General features: G+C 35.9%; 1 protein-coding gene and 1 pseudogene across 12 annotated transcripts in view; both read right to left on the minus strand.

Annotated features, from left to right (window-relative positions):
* Positions 1 to 21,615, minus strand: part of HERC1 (HECT and RLD domain containing E3 ubiquitin protein ligase family member 1) — a 217,817-nt gene that overhangs the window by 156,856 nt on the left and 39,346 nt on the right. For all 12 annotated transcript variants that reach the window (XM_076004460.1, XM_076004459.1, XM_076004465.1 and 9 more), the window contains exons 2-8: positions 19,271 to 20,226; positions 12,557 to 12,652; positions 6,266 to 6,460; positions 5,086 to 5,397; positions 2,661 to 2,757; positions 1,924 to 2,067; positions 374 to 501 (exon numbers count right to left, since the gene is read on the minus strand). In XM_076004460.1, the coding sequence (XP_075860575.1) occupies positions 374 to 501; positions 1,924 to 2,067; positions 2,661 to 2,757; positions 5,086 to 5,397; positions 6,266 to 6,460; positions 12,557 to 12,652; positions 19,271 to 20,200 (1,902 nt within the window). In that variant the 5' untranslated portion in view covers positions 20,201 to 20,226. The remainder of the gene's footprint in view (positions 1 to 373; positions 502 to 1,923; positions 2,068 to 2,660; positions 2,758 to 5,085; positions 5,398 to 6,265; positions 6,461 to 12,556; positions 12,653 to 19,270; positions 20,227 to 21,615) is intronic.
* On the minus strand, positions 3,760 to 4,541 carry LOC142871414 (E3 SUMO-protein ligase PIAS3 pseudogene; annotated as a pseudogene).

Below are 21,615 nucleotides of genomic sequence, written 5' to 3' on the forward strand. Positions count from 1 at the left end.
CCCTCTTTTTTGAACTTTCTTGCCTTCTTAATTCGTATCACTGGTTCCATCAAGATCTAGTTTTGCTTTCCCCCACTATCCATGATTTTTAGGAAAAGGATTAAGGAGTGCTAAGTGCTAAACGATTTTAGAAATGAAGCTTAATGCAAAGAACAGAAGGCTGAGGGAATGTTCATCTGGGTCACACAGGCTAGGTCAGAAAATCTGTCTCTTTCTCAGATACCCTACTTCATGCAGGAGAAAACATTTCATTTCAGTATGTTGCCTAAAAATGTATTTCTTTTAATTTTAAAATTCAAATACAAGTATTACTTTTTAGTTATCTAGTCCTCTGAAATACTCTTAACTTGGTTATCCTCATCCCTAGTCCTACCTGCCCTGTTGATGTCAAAGCAAGTGAAGACTGGCTCCCAGCACAAACTTTGCGAATGAACATTCCTTGTAAAGCTTCAATAACTTTCGGTTTATACACTCTGTTGGTATCACCATGGCCAAGTTTGCCTATAAAAACAAACACATCCAAGTTCAACAATTTATTTATTTTAAAGAACTATCCTTTTTGTTAGTAAAAAAATGTTGATAAAGGACTCTATCCTTTCCATCACTAACTGGACAAATATGGAAAACTCTAAGTGTTTGACAGCTGAAGAGGTTAACAAATAAACATTTTTGTTACAAGACGATAACAACCATCAAACAACTAACATCACTTTACAATTGACATGGAAAGTTATTTTTCTGTCTTTCTCTCCCTTTAATGACTATATTTCTAACTTCAAATTTGCTAACATAATATAGGTCCTATAAAAGAATGTATATGCATATAATTTTTTAAAACTTTAAAAAAGATTCCCTAGTCTACAAAATAGAGAAGTTAGCAAATCATTAAAAAGAAAAAGAAATGGCCAATAACATAAATCCAACCTCACTAGTAATCAAGACAATACAAATTAAATGATACATTTTCACTGTTGGAAGTATTTTTTAAATTATCTTAATTTTAATACCTAGTGTTGTTGAGGGACATGGGGAAGTAAACATTCACATTGCTGATAGAAGTGACTAATTAAAGTGGACAAAGATTTAACCATTCATTGTATTGTTGTTACTACTGAAAAAAACAGAAACCATCTAGATATACAACAATGAGAGACTGGTTTTATAAATTGTGTTACAGTCACATGAAAGAATACTATTAACCATTTAAAATCAATGATGTAGGCCGGCGCGGTGGCTCACGCCTGTAATCCTAGCACTGTGGGAGGCCGAGGCGGGCGGATCGCTAGAGGTCAGGGGTTCGAAACCAGCCTGAGCAAGAGCAAGACCCCATCTCTACTATAAATAGAAAGAAATTAATTGGCCAACTAATATATATAGAAAAAATTAGCCGGGCATGGTGGCGCATGCCTGTAGTCCCAGCTTCTCGGGAGGCTAAGGCAGGAGGATTGCTTGAGCCCAAGAGTTTGAGGTTGCTGTGAGCTAGGCTGACGCCATGGTACTCACTCTAGCCTGGGTGACAAAGCGAGACTCTGTCTCAAAAAAAAAAAAAAAAGAAAGAAAAAAAAAGAATGATGTAGAGTCATGTTTGTTGACACAGAAAAAAATACTCATAAAATACTGTTAGACTAAAACATATATATGTTAAAACAGACATAAACATATATAAAACATATATGTAGATCTACTTTGATTTTAAAAGATATCTGTGTAGAAATATTTGTAAATCTTTGTATAAATGTATAATTATTTATTAATACATTTACCAAAGTGTTAACAATGTTTAAAACATTTGTAAAAGTACATTTTAATTTTTGCTTATCTGTATTTGAGTTTTTCTATATTAAACATGTATAACTGAAAAATAAATTTTAAGAAAATTCAAGAAAAAAGGCCAAAGCTATCCATAAATAATTTTTTACATACCATTGTCTCCTCCTCCAAAAGACCATACAGTTCTTCCATCCTTAGATAAAGCAATAGTATGTGAACTGCCACAAGAAACCTCTCCTACGTTGCTAATATCTTTTACTAATGTTGGAATGTTACGGCTATTACTGTCCCCATGACCTTGGATAAAACACACAAAACAACAAAGAAATAATGTTAACAATGTTAACAACATTTTTCTCTAGGTCATTACTTCACAAGTAGAATAAATATTACAATTTTATAATAGAACTGAGGTATTTTTTAAGTGCAATTCAGTATGAAAAACAGAATCATTTCTAGCATCTTCTCAGCCAATCTTCTAGGCTACTCCCAAACTGAGGCATCCAGTCATTTAAGTGAACCATTAGAACATTCTATTCATGCTCCTCTCATGGCACTTACCTTATATTGTCTTTTATCATGCTCATGTTGACTTGTTTTCACTACCCACTAGGTTATAAACTTCAAGATCATTATGGTATTATTCTTATCCCAGAAACTCTACAGTGCCTTGTCATGACAGGCACTCAGTAAATACCTGCTAGATTTAATTACATCTTAAATATCAGCATCAAATCTAGATATTATCTCCATAAAATTATCTTCCTCTGAGCTTAAAACTAGCAAAATAAGTAACAGTCATTGACCTATTAAATCTACTTTCACTGCTTCTCAATAACTATAACCATTTCTATTTTGTGAGAATAGCTTCAATTTTCAAAAAATCTTACCCAATCTTCCAAAGTCTCCTTCACCCCACGTATATAATTCACCATCTTCTGTGACAGCAGCACTATGTCTGTATCCAGCTGACACACAAACAACTACCTGCATTGCACACAAGTGAATCTGATGAGCACATAGATGTTAAAACACATAGTCCATATTTGATTCTACACATAGACTTTGGAGATACTAATATTCACAATTCATCCAAGAACTGCCATGTATTGTTGTGGAGGCTGTGCTCAGGACAAGGATGACTGGCTAAGAGGTCAAGTAAATGCTAAAATACAGCCTATTCTCTGCTTGCTAAACAAACCATCCAGAGAAAAAAACAACTTTTCTCAAGTCACACAAAGGTCTTATAAGAATTAGTAAGGGGCCTGAATACATTGGACTAATCACTTGCAAGAATATTATATTACCTATCAAGTCTACTCAAAAAGTTGGAGAGAGTTGAATACCCATGGAACATGGAACAATGACAAGTTTTAAAGTATATGATTAACATAAAACCTCTAGTCCTGGCTGATCAAGAAAAACTCATTATTAATAATATAATAAGGATAACTCTCAAAAAGATATTGACTATTACCAGTACAGAAAGACCTAAGCAATATATAAGCTTATATTAATTAAACTCCTGATGATACCTGTTTACCCTCAAGTAGCTATGCAACTGATAAGTAGAACCAGGGGTATATAGCAACATAATTTGGGGATCACTCAAATCTTTTAACACTGATCAAAATCACTGGCTATTGAAAAAACTATATACAGAAAAGAATGATTGCACTAATAGCTCCATGTCTTTTTAATCTCCATTGGCTTCTTCTCATTCATCTGTAGATAACAGGCAGCATCGAAGCTCTGCAGGTGGGCTCAGGTGAGAGCATGACAAAGGACAGTCAGGTATGTCTTCTCTAGTGGGCACGTGAGTCACACCCCGAGATTTGTAGTGGCCACCTCACTATCAGGGTCAGTAGTCAATTTTTCCTTGATTGGCGCCCAGGAGTAGTCTGGGTTTCAGATACCCTTTGCTCTGAGTTTTTCTAGAAGGGTCCCTAAAGTCAACTGCCTCACCAGGTACACCGACAAGGAGTAATTTCATCCAAACTCAAATGATCAATTGACCATGGTGGTGTTGGGAACAGTGGCCAAAAGTCAAGCCAGGGGTGTGATGTTGACGGGTGGCTGGGTCTCTTGGGCTCAGACCCTTTCTTGGCAGCAGGCAGCAGGGTGGGGGAGGTAACCAGCTGGGGCCACAGTTTTCCACTGACCTTGACAATGAGGTTGGGAGGGAAATAATCCTCCTGGGGGCAACCGGTCTCACAGAGAGAGAACCTTAGCTACACCTGTATGGTATAATTGCATTTGGCTCCTGGTAGAACTTCTCAATGAAAGAATCTGCTGCAATTGCTAGGGAGTGAGGTAAAAAGGTAAAGTGTATTTCCTCAAACTGCTGGCTAGAAGTGAATGCGAGGGTGGTGGGCCAGATGAGTTCCTTGGAGACTTCATAGAAAAGCAATGGTTTCATGGTGACAACAAGGTGCACAGACTAGGGCAGAGGAAGGGTGCATGTCCACCTCACACTTAAGGCCCAGCAGGGTGCCAGGGGCCAAAAGGGTCAGGGGAATGGGAGCTAGAGGATCAGGGGAGCCTATAGGAGAGATGCCAAAGGACAGGGATACAAAGATTTTTATAAAAGAAAGCTTTCATGGAAAGAATGCAATCTTAAAATAGTGCAAATGGTATAACTGCATATAAGTTTAGGAAAATACCTTTACCTCTTTAAAGAAAGATCAAATAGAAATAAAAAGAGAAAACCTAGATTCAGTTTCTAACAGTGCCAATTATTTGTGTGGAACCTTGGGCTTGCAATGCTTCATCATTCAGGTCTCTGCTAAGATGCCACCTCCCCCAAGAGCATCCTCTGACCTCATTATTTAATATCACACCCTGCCCAATTTAATCTTTATTACATTACTCAATTTTTTCTTTACTACTATCTGAAATTATTTTATATGTTTGCTAACTTATTTATTATCTCTATCCCAAAGATTAAAGCTCCAATAGAACAGAGTCTTTGCCTGTCATGTTCACTGCTATATGTCTAATGCCTAAAACACTGCCTGACACTTGGAAGTTGCTAAATAAATATTAGTTGAATGAATGATTCTCAGTTTCCTTATGTGCGAAATGGGGATAATAACTATCTCACAAGAATAAGAGTTATTCTTATAAGAACATAATACTTAAAATTTAATAGTGTATATGAAATTGTTCTATAAACTATAAAGCACACAAAAGAAAAAGCCAAAGGGTGGAAGGTGAGGGGCAACTTCAGAAAGAATGCATCAAAATCTCAAAGATATCATCAATTATAACACCACTGCATCTAATTATTTTTAAATCCAAAAAGAAAGTACATACCTTTCCCTGCAGAGGCCCCTGAATAAGCTTGGGATATTTCTGTGTTGAACTATTTCCATGTCCCAGTTTCCCATAATCACCGTCTCCCCAACTAAAGACTTCTCCTTCCGTTGTAAAAGCTAAAGTGTGACCATCAGATCCTTTAGATGATGAAACCTTTTTAATGGACCTGTGAGGCTCAAATGTTAATTTTTTCAAAGTAGACTGGTTATTAGAATCTCCAAGGCCCAGTCTCCCATAGCTGCCTTTACCACAGGCTCTCACAGAACCATCTGTAGAAATGACAAAAGTGCAATATTGTCCAGCTTCAATCTGTAAACAAAAACACAAAATTGTAAATATAAAATGCTTCTGTGACCATCAAAGTATAATATTTAAGGCTGGTTTTATCAAAGAGGCTCAAAGGAAGTCTATTAAAGCAGAATATGGCATGAATCTCCATAGAGATTAAGAAATAAATAGAAAATTAAGAGAACACTAATGGCCTTTTCATGAGAACTTCATCACTTAGCTCAAATTCATGTATATCTTATCTTTTCAGGTTATCCTCCAGGTTATGACTGAATGAAATAACAAAGTAAAATGTTTGCATCTCCTCTTATAAATGGGGGAATAGCAAGAAATAAAATTGCCCTACTACTTCCTTGGGGTCCATTATAGCAAGAACCATACAAAATATATCCTAAACCCACTTAAAATATACATTTTAATGAAAATAATAATAAAATAGAAAGTTCTAGCTTGGCTATAAATGTAAAAAATGTGATCATAAGAAGAAAATGAACCCTGGCTAGCCAGAAAATAAACCTCCTCTTGTGTGATTGCAAAAAAAAAAAAGAAGAAGAAGAAAATGAAATATCAATCTGGCAAAGAGAAAATTCCAATTTTTATTTAGTCTTATTTGCCATTTGTGTTGAATATAATGGTAAAGTCTATTGTCATTCATAATGCTTTCTAAAAATCCAGGTGTCAATTTAGTTTTTTGAGACTTGGAAATGCTGTCAGGGATACGGAGGACTAAAAATAAACTGATGCAGTATGGTATAGAAACAATATAGATAAGAAACAATGATCAAGAATTTTCACTCATTTTAAAAATACTCTTAACATTATTTAAAGCAAATAAGCATGAACATATACCCTATTGTCTACCAGTTTGTAAGGTATACAGAGAACTTACGGTCTGAGCATCAGAGAAACTAGGAGCCAGTTTGGGTTGCAATATTTTCTCCTGTGTACCTTCTACCAACTGATGGCTGCTGTTGCTACCCCAAACATAAACCTCACAGGTTTCCGAGACAATGGGAGCATCACCAGTCTGAATGCTATCTGGGCTAGCACATGTTCTTGAGTAATCAGAAGCCATTCTGCAAACCTATTAAAATTTAAAAATATACAATAAGTTTTAGCCTAGACATTTTTCATATATATATATTTTTTTCTCTGAAATTACTGTTGCCTTTCCTTCTTATACTCTCAACTGCTCAAATAACCTAAGGATACCACAGCTAGTCTTAAACACAAATAGGTAGACTATTTACTCATGCAGAATAAACCACTAAAATATACTAATAAAGGTGGCAAAAATAGGAAGAGGAGACACAGAATCAAGCCTTTTTTAAGTAAAAATTTTATTATCGCACACAATAGCATTATAGAAAAACAAAGCTTAAAAAAAGGTAGGAAAAAAATCACCACTGACAATCTTATCACTCAAATACCATAATGTTTTCTATTTTATATATGCTCTTCCAGAATTTTTCACATACATGTTCTTTAACACAATAATCACAGTGGGTACATAAAAGTGGCAAATGATTGCCGGGCGCGGTGGCTCACGCCTGTAATCCTAGCTCTCTGGGAGGCCGAGGCGGGCGGATTGCTCGAGGTCAGGAGTTCGAAACCAGCCTGAGCAAGAGCGAGACCCCGTCTCTACTATAAATAGAAATAAATTAATTGGCCAACTAATATATATATACAAAAAATTAGCCAGGCATGGTGGCAAATGCCTGTAGTCCCAGCTACTTGGGAGGTTGAGGCAGGAGGATTGCTTGAGCCAGGAGATTGAGGTTGCTGTGAGCTAGGCTGACGCCATGGCACTCACTCTAGCCTGGGCAACAAAGCGAGACTCTGTCTCAAAAAAAAAAAAAAAAAAAAAAAAAAAAAGTGGCAAATGATTAAAAAGAGTCATGCCAAATTTTCTGTTTCTACCTAGTCTTCATCATTGAACAGATAATATTCCATGTAGTACAAAAATCACAATTTACTTAACCACTTTCCTTTTTTTCCCTTGAGATGGGATCCCATTATGTTGCTCAGCCTGGACTCAAACTCCTAGGCTCATGCAGTCTTCTCCCTCAACCTCCTGAGTAGCTGGGACTACAGGTGCACACTACTGTGCCCAGCTTCACTTCCCCTTAATAGGATATTTAGACTCTTTCTATTTATTTATTATATAAGTAATTTTTAAGAATATACTTCTTACTATATTTTTTATTTACTTATTAGAGAACCTCAGAAATGGGACTCTATATCCAAAAAAGGATAATTAATCTATGATTTCAGAAATATACATCAAATTGCTTTCCAAAATGGTGCTATAATATTATGTCACCAGCAACATACAAAAAGAAGGCTGTCTTAAAAACAGTGAAAAAACAGTGAAGGCTCAGAGAATTCAATATATATATATGAATCATGGCTTATTTACCATTTCTGTTGAATGTAATGGTAAAGTCTGTTGCCTTTCATAGAGCTTTTTAAAAATCTAGGCTGCCTGTTGAAAGCACAAGACCCAGGGTGGCCACCCCAGTTGCCCTAACCAAGGGACAGGTCTATATGAGAGTATCAGTCTCACTGCATCCATATCAATAACGGGTATCATGCTTTTAAATTTTTCTGCAAACTTAAGTGGGAAAAAAGGAGGATGCCATTATTTTAATTTCATATTTTCTTACTATTAGCAAAGCTAAAGTTTTTCCATCTATTTCTTTACCACATTTTGTGAAGTGAACTAACTTTGGCCCACCTATTTATTAGGACTTAAAGGATTTTTTTATTGACTTGTATGAACTCAACACAATAAAGATATTAACTCTGGCTACGGCTATTGTCCATTTGTCTTCCCTTTAGTTTCTTTTGTTGAATCAAGCAAAACAATAAAAGAATCTCAAAAAGCCGGCAGGGGATGGTGGCTTATGCCTGTAATCCTAGCACTTTGGGAGGCTAAGGCTGGAGGATCACTTGAGGCCAAGAGTTTGTGACCAGCTTAGCAAGAGCAAGACCTCATCTTTACCAAAAAAAAAAAAAAAATGGAAAAATTAGGTGGGGGTGGTGGCAAACACCTGTAGTCCCGGCTACTCAGGAGACTGAGGCAGGAGAATCGCTTGAACCCACGAGTTTGAGGTTGCAATGAGCTATGATGATGCCACTGCACTCTAACTAGGGTGATAGAATGAGACCCTGTCTCAAAAAGAAAAAAAAATCTTAAAAGTCAACATATTAGTTGCCAGCACATTAAATGGGAGGAGATAGAGTCACTTTAGTCAGATCTTTAAATAATATGAAAACAACAGAACAATATGTGTGCTAGACAAACATTTTCCAGTGAACATGAGGACAGTTCTGAGGTTATACAAAATGTGTGTAAATGAAAGATTCTAGTCCCTAATAAAAGATCTGAATTTTATTTTTAAGAGGCCGGGTCTTGCTATGTTGCACAGGCTGGACTTGAACTCTTGGGCTACAGGGATCCTTCTTCCTCAGACTCCTGAGTACATCTGAAATTTTGTTGGAGACAAAAGGAAGATACTAGAACCAAGAGGGTCAGAATTGTTCATCTAAAGGTCTAGTACTATAATATGGCTTATGAGAGAAATCATAGCTCACTCCCAACCGCTTCCCCAAAAAACAAGGAGGAAGAAAAAAAAATCTCCCAGGGCTTAGAAATGCTTTTAAAAAAAAAAAAAAAAAAGAAAAGAAACAAAACTGGGGGGTGGATAGGATTCTGTGAAGACAAGAAGATGATAGTAACAGCAGCAACATAATTTTCTAAACACTCCAAATCACTAGAAAATGAAACTACAAACCCATACTTAACATTCATAACAAAGTAGGTGACAAGGTAGCCTCTCAAATCCCAAAATATAAGTGGGTGGGGACAAACCAGCACCAACCTCAAAACCTACATGGTCATGGCATCTGTGCAGGAGGAAACAACGGAGTGTCTGACAGACCTCAGAACAGGAGAAGCCCAAAACAGACTATCAAGTACTCATTGGCAAGAACAATGAGCCAATCTAAGAAAAGCAGTTGCAATGGGGAAGGGTTTTGCTCTTTCTGATAGCAAGTAGGTTCAAGGAGTCCATGATGAGAAGTTCTAGAAAAGCTAGAGTAATCTAGCTCTTGCAAATGCACACTCTTGAAATTGACCAACCAGGGCTCCCTTCCAGGACAAAGCCCCACAGTGAGAAAAAACTACCAGGAGTGGAATTAAAATTAAATACAAAAGGGACAACAGAGAGGAAAGATGGAGAATACCAAGATAAAAATTGTGAAGGGGAACAAGCTGGGAAACCACTATATATTTTTTTAATATCACACAAAAAAACAACACGGCGAGGAGTCTAAGAAGTTAGAAAAGCTATTTTAAATGCCATACCATTCTAAAAATTCAGAAAAACTAATTTCACATAAAAATAAGCAACAGAAAAGTACTGAGGTCAAATCCCATTTGAAGTTATCATAGAAAAGAAAGGGAAAAGGAGAATAACATCCCTACAATAAAAGCATGCCAGAAGGAAATTGCCCATATGACAGATCAAACTGTAATCTATTTCAAAACAAACTAAAAGGAATTAAGAAAATTAAATAAGACATGAAAGAAAAACACAGATTTGAATTAGAAACCCGCAGAATGAGGTAACATAACTTAAGAAAGATTAAAAATAAAAGAAAAAAATCATTTCTGAAATGAAGACTAAACTAGAAGAAATCCAAGAGTAAATAAATATTGTAGATAAAGCCCTAAAAAGTAACAACACCTGAAAACAAAGACATTTTTAGAAATAAAAAAATACAAAAAATATTCAAGAAAAAGTGACAAACACTAAAGTTAGGCAAAGATCCAAAATACGTCTAATATAATAGAAGTTCCTAAAGAATAGGATCAAATGAAAGGAGTAAAAATAATACTAGAAACTATAATTTAGGAACATTTTCCTGAAATAAAAAAGATTTGAAACTACATATTGAATTCTCACATCTCTAAGAATATCAACCAAGAATGAATAATATCAAGATGTATTATAGTAAAATTACTGATCTTTAAAGAAAACAAATCCTTTGGGCTTCTTAGCAAAAGGTGCATATGACTCATACAGGAAAGAAAATCAGGTTACCTTCAGACTTTGACAGCAACATTTTATGCCAGAAGAACCCAGAGTAACATACTTAAGATATACAACAAAAGAAAATGTGAACAAAAGACCTTATATTCTCAAAAGTGACTTTCAAGAATAACAAGTACAGCAATTAAAAACTCAGAGAATCTTGTTTCAATGAGACTTTACTGAAAAATCTACTAGAGAATGAGTGTGAGACAATCAAAAAGAATAGAAAGACATTGATACCAAGACTAGTAGGTAGTGAACATTAAATATATAGTTACTTATAGAACTAATACTAAATGAGAGTTAAAAGGCAGAAAGTATATAATGACTATATGCTTTTGTAGATATAATACAATTATTAAAAAAGAGAGCATACACAAAAAAAAATGTTTTCGGTAAACATACAGCAGCAGTATGTCTTGTTATTTTAGGACTGCTATTTGTCTGTGTATGTAACATGTGATTAAAACAAATTAGCAATAATGAGATATTCTAATACTATCATCCCTGTATCTCCTTGTGAATCAACAGTCTCAGCATAGAAGAAAGAAGATACAAATAAATGTGATACAGAAAAGGTTAAGTAAAAATTCTATAATTCTGAATTTGAAAGTATCAGTATGAATTCATGAGGTTTTTTAGGCTTTAAATACACACACACTTCCTAGTTTTGTCTGCTATAAAAGCCTAGAAGAGTTAGATCATCTCAGTAACCATAAGCATCTCTAGCATTCTGATTGCAGTCTTGAAATATCATTTTCCAACAAAAGAAATCAGGCCTTTTTTGGAGAAATAGCTAGCCGATTCCATATCTGGAGCAAGAAATGAACAAGATCAACCAGAAACAATGTGATATATCAGATAGAAAGGAAGCTACCAAAGATTAATAGGCTTATGTCAAGAGAATTTAGGAACCATCCTGAAGAGACTACAACCAAAGATGAAACAATATGACCTTCACTACAGATAATTCAGTGGACTGAAACTCAAATAGGTTTAAATCTGTGGGCTCATAACGGTATGTTTTAAATGAAGTTAATTAGTCAAATTTTGAGGACAATGAGGCATTAAAGTGAATAAAAAGCAAGTAGGGAGAATAAAGCATTTATTCTGCCTTTCCTATATTAACTGTAGAAGAGTCATATAGGGAAGTCAATAAGGGAAGTATCTCTTCATAAAAACATTCCAACTAAATGAAAAAGAAATGAGAGAACATCACCATTTTGCAACCAACCACAAAAAAATTATAGATCTAGTCATTAAGCATCACAAAGACAGACAACCAGATGGAAGAATACAACTCCATGTATATAGTCTTGACAAAGGACTCAAACCTGAGACTAATCAAGCCTCTGGATCCAGGTGCCAATTTACAGGAATTACAGAGGACAAAGAAAGATATTGAACTGTACTTTGAATAATCAAACAGCAAAACCCAGACTATGGGTAATTCTACAGCCTAAAAAGCCTAGGTTCATAATAAATACATGGAAGGAAAAAAAATATAGGGGTAACCTATAGATAAAGAAATTTAAAAGATTTTTACTTTTTTTAAATAGGCAAGACTGAACTATAGTGTCTAAGAATATACATCTGAATGACACATTAGAAAGAAATGCAAGGAAGTGATTACCCTAAAAGTCAGAATAGTGGTTACTTTGGGGAGGCAAAAAGGGGTTTCAATCAGAACATGAAAGGGTTTCTTCAGTAGCTGGTAAAACCCTATTTCTTCACCTGGATACATATTAAAAGAATATTTATTTTATTATAATTCATTAAGCCATACATTTGCTTGTATGTCTTTATCTGTTATACATAATTTAAAATGTTTTCCAGTTAAAGTTACCAGCACATGATACATAATTCAAAATAAATAAAAGTGTGTATACACTGTAATGTATGTCTCCAAGGCCCCACCCAGTTCTAGACACCCCCGTACCACTCTCTAGAGACAACCACTGGTGACACTTTCTTGTATAGCCTTTCCAGAGATTGAATGGATTATTTTCAAGGGATTAATACATATCATAGCATTTTAAGACAAAGTCATTTTTAATACAAAGGCCATGATTATTACGTACCTCTTCAAAGAGACATAATGCTGCCTCATAGAGCGAGCACAAGCCATCAGATGTTCTAGTTGGTTCTCTCCACTGACTCCGATCAGCAGATGAACCCTATAATTAAAACATTGTAGTATATAGTGTTAGAAGGAGAGAGACACATGTGAATTAAAATCACTTAAATGGTTTACAAAAACAACATCTATTTGAAGAATTGTTTATATGGTTATGTGCATTGAGAACAAATCTTAACATTAGGTCATGAAATCAACTTTTACATTGAAGTGTTAGAGAAGACCCGGCTATTGAGTCAAATGATAAATTAAGCACCAACCAATCCCTCACTAATTATCTTATTAAAAAGTGATTTATTCCAAGGGTCACAGGGATCCAGAAACAGTCAAGGAGGTGGAATTTTGCCAGTTACATACTCTTTGGGAGACCAATATCCAGTAAAATGTAGTCCCAGGAAATACTCTACTCCCCAGGTCCTGCATTGCCCACCTGCCCCCTCAAGCATACAGACAAGCAGAAAATAGCCAGCTTGTCATGAGTCTGAACAAAGTAGCAGAAAATCTGTCCCTCCCTTAGTTTCAGCACAACTAAGGTCCCAAGAAATCAGTTCATGTATCTGTCTACACTAGCAACAAAGCATCTTTTTCCTAGCACAGCTAAGGAATCACAGCATCTCTCTGGGACTTAATGCCTACTTCCACAGTCAGACCCAATAAAAGAAATCATTACCCCATTAAAAAATGATAAATCAGAAAGTGAACTCAATATCCATTGCCCCTCAAATTTCCTTATCCTTAAATCTTTAGATGACACACATCACATCTTTCTATGATTTATCAATCCTGTAACTGAATTTTTTGTTGGTGTCTTTTTATTTCAAAGGATACTATTTATAAAAATATTTACATTCTAGATAATGACTTGGCAAATACACCATAGAAAATTATATCCCCTACTGCGGAAGAAAGGTTGACCTAAATACCCCACAAGATCCCATCCAACTCTAAGATGCTATGATTTTATTAAATCAAACCATTTTAATGAACTTGATTCCTAAGTAATAAAAGAAATGAATATTTTGGACCAAATCCCAAATGACCACATCTTCAAACAAAATGCCCCCAGTTTTTTAAACGTAGCTTTTATAATAATAAAGCTTAGTTAAAATTTTTTAAGTTTCAAAATATGCTAAAGGTTTGCAGGTTTTTTAAAAATTGTACTATATATTCATCTGCCCTCTTTCTATTCCACCAAGTAAATAAAACAATCATGAAATTTACATCAACTATATTAGGGGAAAATGCACAATAAAAACTACTTTTAAATAAAAACAATAAAAATTCAGCTACCTTCTGATTTTCTAACAACACCCAGGTGATGCCACTGCTGCTGTCTGAGGCTCACACTTTGAATAGTAAGGCTTTAGGGTCCAGACTTGTAGATATAGAATCATACTAAAAGCTGAGTGTTAATAAATAACTAGTCCCTATACTTACAATGTGTTGGTTGCTATACCAGCAAATACTTTGGCCTAACTTCTCCAAATTTCATAATTGGCTGTGAAGCATTTCTGGGAAAAACGGAATTATAATCTATGACTCCATTATTTAAAGGCCACCTCTAGTGATCACCAAACCAAAAGGAGATGACAAGTAGGCTACTTTACCTTTCTAGGAGCTGGCACCAGGACCATCATGATCCTTTTTTTATGCTTTTCTACAGTATGGAAGAAAATGTTGAAAACAGAATAGAGTTTTCAATGAAAGACTTGGATTTAAATCTAGGCTCCACCATTTACTGACTCTGTGACAGGGGTTAAGTTACCTCATCTTGAGACAGAAATAATGCCCATAACAGTCAAGGCTGTTGGGAAGATAAATTGTGTAAAATATGCTCAGCACATTTCTTAAACATAGTAAGATCTCAAAACTGGTAACAATGATTGTTATTTTGCACTGTGTACATAGAAAAAAAAATACCGGGAGCCTTTAATAAATTCTTGCTAAATTTAAGAATATCAAACCAATAAAACATCCTGCAAACAATGTCTGTAATAACTGTTCTTGATTTCTTCCCAAAAGTCGATAGTTAAGGATGAGACTGATACAGCTTTTTCTTTCGTTGCCCTGGCTAGAGTGCAGTGGTATCAGCCCAGCTCACAGCAACCTCAAACTCCTGGGCTCAAGCGATTCTCTTCTTGCCCCAGCCTCCCAAGTAGCTGGGACTACAGGCGCTGGCCACCACGCCCAGCTAAGCTTTTCTATTTTTAGTAGAGACGGGGTCTCACTCTTGCTCAAGGTAGTCTCGAACTCCTAAATTCAAGGGATCCTCCCACCTCAGCCTCCCAAAGTGCAGGATTACAGATGTGAGCCACCATACCTGGCCCACTCCAGATTTTTGAGTAAAGACACCTCTAAAATCCATTCTACACAGAATTCTTAGTATGTTTTGTAAACATACTATTTTTACTAAGTAAATAATATTTATACTGCATAATATAAAATATTAAATAAAAACAGGACTAATGCTGGGCATTTTTAAAGAAACTAAATTTTGGAATATATAGCCCAATTAAATGTATAACTGCATAAACTGTTAAATATGATAGGAAGTTCAATGATACAAAAATAAAGTGGAAACTAAAATAACATAAATTTGTAGTTTCATAGGTCTTCATTCAGTTACCCTCAGGTATCTACCATATGCAAAATAATATACCTTTTCCCTGCCCTGACATTTGTCTGTTTAAGACATTCAAATAAGGACATAAGACTGGATAGAGTACATTTCCTTTTCTTCTGGCTGTTTTTACTCAAAATTGCTTCAATGACTCCCCATTGCTTATGGGATCAAGTCTCAAAGCCCAATAGCATTGGATACAGAGCCCTGCCTCAACTGCAACCTCATCTCATCTCATCCCATTCCACTCTATACATCCAGGGGCTTCTTCTCCCACACTTCAGTCACTTCGTGAATTTTGGTCTTCTCATCTGAGAACTGCTCCAGCTCCCCCAACTCACATACCTCACGTTTGCAGGCAAACTTCTACTTTTCAACTAACTTCATTTTCTGCCTCTTCCACTCCAGCCCTCTTTCTTGTGCCCCATCACCTCCTCCCAGTGCAGACCTCTACTATACAGCCCATTATCACCAATTCAAATGTCTGTGCATCCCTCTTTCATTACACTGTGGGCTGCCTAAAAACGTATTCATCTTTTTAACCCAGTACCCAACAGTATCTGGTACGCTGTGTTCAGTAAACACCTAGTGGTATCAAAGGTCAATGGCATTTATATGGTTGTTTATTTTTTAGACTTGAAGATGTACAATTGTATCTCTACTTTTATTTAAATGTAAATTAATGAGTATCTTGAGGTCCCACTCAAACACAATTATATGCATGTGGGTAGCAGAGATGAAGAATCACAAAAGTATTATAAATATAATTTATAGACTTAAGTTTTGTTAGGCTTTGTGCCAGGTACTCAGTCGATGGCTAGGTGTCTCTCCCTCTAACTTCTAGCTTGGAGATAAGTTCTGTCCCAGTTATTCAGGGGTAGAGAGACTTAACACAGGGAAGATTAGGTCAAGTTAGGGTCTACTATACCAGGAGAAGCTCTATATATTTCCTGAGTTTTCAAATAACAGTAAAGAGTAAGAAATACTGGTTCTAGAGATCAAAAGCATCAGTCTCTATCACTTACTGTGCAAGGGGAATAACAAATATAAAATTCAATTAAATAAACATTCCTTTCTCCTAAAATGAATCTGAGATTTAATTAAAATTCAGTTGAATAATAGGACTGAGGTGACTTTGAGAGAGCCAAACTGAAACAAACACACAAGATTCTTCCCCAAAATAGATTCAGAATTCTGAGGAAAACAGTTTAGTTTTCTGGGCCCCCCTTGTCCCAAGAGCTATATTTTAGGGTATGGCCTTGGAGGGGAAGGAAGGAGGCACCTCCTGACTAGGTGTATTTGGTATTTTGTCTGGGAATAAGAGGCCAAGTGGAGAGAAAACAGGAAATCCAGCAATAAAACAAATGTATTATATTTTAGATCTACTTTAAGGTAGGCCTTCATGGAAAAAATTGATCAATTTAACATAAGCAGGGTACAAACTGCATATAGTAGTGATTTTAAAAAATGGGCTTTGCAGATAGACTCAGAGCTGTAAAAAATTACTTAACATAGTACCTGGCCAATAAAGTACTTAAATCAGGAGTACATATTACATTTCCAGCTCCTTTGTTCAACAGATGTGTAAATTCAAGCTAACTACCACAGTTGCTTCATCTTTAAGATAAGGGTAAATAATATCTGTGTCACAGATTAACATGATAATTGAATGAGATAGTACATATAAAGCACCTGGTAGGTAGTAGGCACTCAATAGAGTTTAGTTCTCTTCCTCCCTTACTCCAGGTATTGGGGAGTAGGAAATGAAAGAAGTCAAAAAAGGAATGAGATGGGATATTATAGATTAATTAAAGACTAAAACACATTATGGGCTGGGCACTGTAGCTCACACCTATAATCCCAGCACTTTTAGAGGGTGAGGCAGGAGGATCACTTGAGGCCAGGAGTTAGAGACCAGCCTAAGTAACATAGTGAGACCCTCTCTCTACAAAAAATAGAAAAACTAGTTGGGCATGGTGGCAAGCACCCACAGTCCCAGCTATTCAGGAGGCTGAAGTAGGAGGATCTTTGAGCCCAAGAGTTTGAGGTTGCTATGAGCTATGATGATGACACTGCACTCTAGCCTCAGCAACAGAGCGAGACCCTGTCTCAAAAAAAAAAAAAAAAAAAAAATTCAACTATCAGCCAATTAGTAAATATGCATACACACAAGTCTAGACAATGGAGGCTAACCAGATACTGAGAAAAGAAATCTAGTTTCCTGGGGATAAGGCCTTACAGGGTAAGGTAGGGAAGAGGCCTCTGACTCAAAGTATCTAGCATTTTGATCAGGAAGTAAATACATCACGGACAAATAATCATACAACTATATTATGCAATAAATAATATCTTTTTGTAACAAAGGTAATGCAAAACAAGTAGCCCAGAAATCAAGAAATTAAGTGACTTCTCACAGAAATATTAACATGTAATCATGGATATATTATTTTAGGCCATTAAATGACATCACAAACTTGAAAGCAATGTAGAGTAAGAAAACGTTACCAAAAGTATTAAGAAAACAAAATTAGAAAAACGTGCAAGTAAGAGGATTTTTTTTTTTTTAATACTAAATAAGAAAACACAAAGGCCTAATTGCCTCCCACAACTGTTCCTTAAAGCCTTTCCTATTTACATCATTGCATCCCTGGACTGCAGGTTCTCACCTTGGGTGAAGATCATAGGACACAATGTGTCAACATTCCATATACCAAATGAAGTACTGCATGCTTTTCCTTTTATTTAACATTAAGAAATTCACATTTTCATAAATCTTATGACCTAAAATCTCTAAGTACTTAGCTACAATAATATTGTAAAAAAATGACCCAATATTTACCATTCAGTTCCAATTCACCAATGCAAAATGTAAACTAGGTAAAAACTTAAATGCCCCTAGTTTGAAAACAAATTTAACATAATTTTTTTTAATGAAGCATTTCTGTCCAAAACCTTTCCACTAATTTGGGGGGAAAAAGACTTGAAAAATACACACATAATTTACAAGTGGCATATTTAGTTATTTTAACTAAATAAATTTGTTAATTGATATTTGGTAACAAAGGACACCAAAATGACTGATCAATGTAACCTAACTGAAATTAAGTCAGCTTATAAGTATTTGAGCCTTAATATTCTATATTTGCATTTTAACATTCAAATTTTTATTCTTGATTTTCACAAAGGTATTACATTTCAGTTTTATAAATTCTTGAAAATGATCATACTATGCTACATTTTATTATTTATTCTTTAACATGGTACCCAAGGTTATGATAGTCAAATAATCTCTTCTGACACACACTCTTCACAGATCATTGCTTAGCTTATCACTTCCATTCGTCCAGGTTGCTACTCTAATATCAACGCAAAGGTGTCCTTTTCTGACCACATTGACTAAAATAGCACAGCTTCCACCTCCCATCTTTTGTCCAGAGCCTATCACTCTTTATGCCCCCATCACTCTCTATTCCCTTTCTCTCCCTTATTTTTCTTGTTAGAACTTCTCACTACCTGAAATTACATATTCATTGTCTGATTTCCCTACTAGGCTGTTAGCACCATGGAGGCAGAAACTACCCCCAGGACCCAGACTAATACTTGGCATATGCTAAATGCTTAATAAAAATTGGAAAGGATGAAAATAGAGATATTTTTCAAAAGATCTCCACACTCACCAGCCAAAATCCCTCACATGAGTTTACTAAAACACAAAGAAATTAGATGAATTTCCCAAGTTCATGTAAGAAGCCATAAAACTAAAGCTACAAACCCGACTCCTCATCAATGGTCTTAATACTGTACCAGCTAGTCTGTCCCCATATATCAACATATACAGAAGTTTCTTCACTCAAAGTATGCAAAATATTTAATTAATAATCACCTAAAGATTATTGATTTGTAATTAAATACAAAATATTTAATTAATAATCACCTAAAGAAGTCTTAAGTCATTCACTATTATCACCAATTGGTTAAAAGTTGGGTTGACTTCCAAAAACTGTTATGAATTTGAAAGTTAAGATTTATAGTACGTACCAAAGAACGCCTCATCTGCATTAATATAGTCATAAAACAGTCAAAGCTGATCATTCCTTCCTGGCTTGACAGTAGTTTGCTTTTCTCCATGGTATTTACAACCGCTGAAGCCCCCAACGCCATTTCTATCCATTCAAGAAGATACCGCAAAGAACCTCGCTGAGCTGCTAAGCCAAGCAGCAACTCAGAAGCTAATCTACGACCTAAAGTGTCTGCCCCAGAATTAGGAATAGTTACTCCTTTAAGAAATGTTGTTACTTGTGATAAGCAGTCCAAGCCCATAGGAGGAATCTTGCTTTCATTTGCTAAAGATAATGGTGGCAAAGAGCTCACAACTTCAATTGCAGTATGAATAACGTCGTTGCAAAGACTGAGACCAGGTCCTGACACAGGCATCATCCAACTTTGTCTTAGAAGTGCAAATAATAAACTCAGACCAGTTCGAACACCCATTTCTATAAGTGCATCAGTGCTTGATCGGGGACGTTCACTAACAGAATGGACATCTGCTGAACCAGAGCTGCTCTCCGGAGAATGCTGCTGCTGTTTCACTTTGCCTTTGTCATGATATTTATTAGAAAGTGCATAAAAGACACGTTGGAGTACAAGCAGTCGTTTTCGAAGTGCCCCAGCAAATGGAGAATCTGAACATACCATCTTTGCTAGTGCTAGCTGGCTACTAAGAAGGGCATCCAAATAGTGGTCCTGCTCATCACTTGAAAGAGACTCACGTTCAAAGTCTGGCAACTGTGGTCCTTTGAGGCATAAAACTTGTTGAGGCAAAGGTATCACTTCCTTATTGCTAACCAGTTTAGAATACAGAATAGCAACTCCCTCTCTTGTAGCAATAGATTCACTGTCCTCTGTAATCCAGGAGCTATTCAGGTGCTCAAGCCATTTCAGTTTCACTGGTGGAACCATAGTTGCCATGTTGATTTATCCTTCAGCCATTAGTTCTGTAAAGTCAAAAGAGAAAAGTCAAAAACATATATGAATGATTCATGAAATATTTCTAAACTTCTGTCTTTCATTACAATTAGTAATTTCAAACTAGTGAAATGCAAATGAAGTCTGGAGCTTAGTTCATTGCACTGTACCAAAGTCAGTATTATAGTTTTGATAAGTGTACCATAGCTATCTAAGATGTTAACATTAAGGAATAATGGGGTGAAATGTATACAGAAGCTCTGTATCATCTTTGCAACTTTTCTGTAAATCTAAAATCCCAAAATAAAACGTCAATTTTAAAAAGTAGTGATTTCTTCAGATGTACTTTTTTCCCTTCAAGTTCTGATCCCACTGTCAGTATAACAGTAGGTTCTATACGCTGATGACTCCCAAACCTGTATCTCCAACCCAGACCTTTTCCCTAAATTCCAAACTCATATGTACAATTGCCCACTTGGCCTCTCCACATGAGTATCTAATAGGCATCTCAAACTCAACATAGCTAAAACTAAACTTCTAATCCACCACTACCACCACCACCCCCCAATGCTGTTCCTCTTGTAGATTTCCTTATCCCAATAAATGGCAATTTTATCCTTCTAGATTCTTGGGCCAAAAACCTTAGGAGTGATAATTGATTCCCCTCTCTCTTATACTCCAAATGCAATTAGTGAGCTCTATTTTCAAAATATGTCCAGAACCCAACCATTTATCCCTCTCCATTGCTACTACCCTGATCCAAGCCATCATCTCATGGGTCATTAAAGGAGCCTCTTTATTGGTCTCCCTGCCTTCAACCTTTATCCCACAAAGTCTATTCCAACAAAGCAAGCAGAGCTTTTAAAATTTAAGTCAGATATTTCTTCTAAGTATGATAAAGTAGCTTGGGACGGATCAATGCTCTGGCCAAGAATAACTAGAAAAAACAGATAATTTTTTAAAAATCTGCTTAAAGGAAGCAACCAAGGGAAGATGAATCAGGATTTCAGGAAGGAGGAAAGTACAGATATAAGATATTGCAAAAAAAGAGGGTACCCCGTCCCATCTCTGGGGAATGACTTATTTAGGTGGCAGTGTACACCTTTTGACATAAGTCAGAGGTGTTACTAGGAACACTAGTTACCTCTGGGGGAGGTAACTGGGTTATTGGGATTGGAGTAGGGAAGATATTTAATTTTCACTGCATAAGCTTTTGAATTTCATATATGCACATGTATTACCTATGCAAATTTTTTTGGTTTTGGGGGTTTTTTTTGAGACAGAGTCTCACTCTAGCTCACAGCAACCTGAAACTCCTGGGCTCAAGAGATCCTCCTACCTCAGCCTCCCGAGTAGCTGGGACTAGGCATGTACCATCATGCTGGGCTAATTTTTTTTTCTATATATTTTTAGTTGGC

This window comes from Microcebus murinus, chromosome 6 (genome assembly GCF_040939455.1).
Source record: "Microcebus murinus isolate Inina chromosome 6, M.murinus_Inina_mat1.0, whole genome shotgun sequence".
Classification (NCBI taxonomy): domain Eukaryota; kingdom Metazoa; phylum Chordata; class Mammalia; order Primates; family Cheirogaleidae; genus Microcebus; species Microcebus murinus.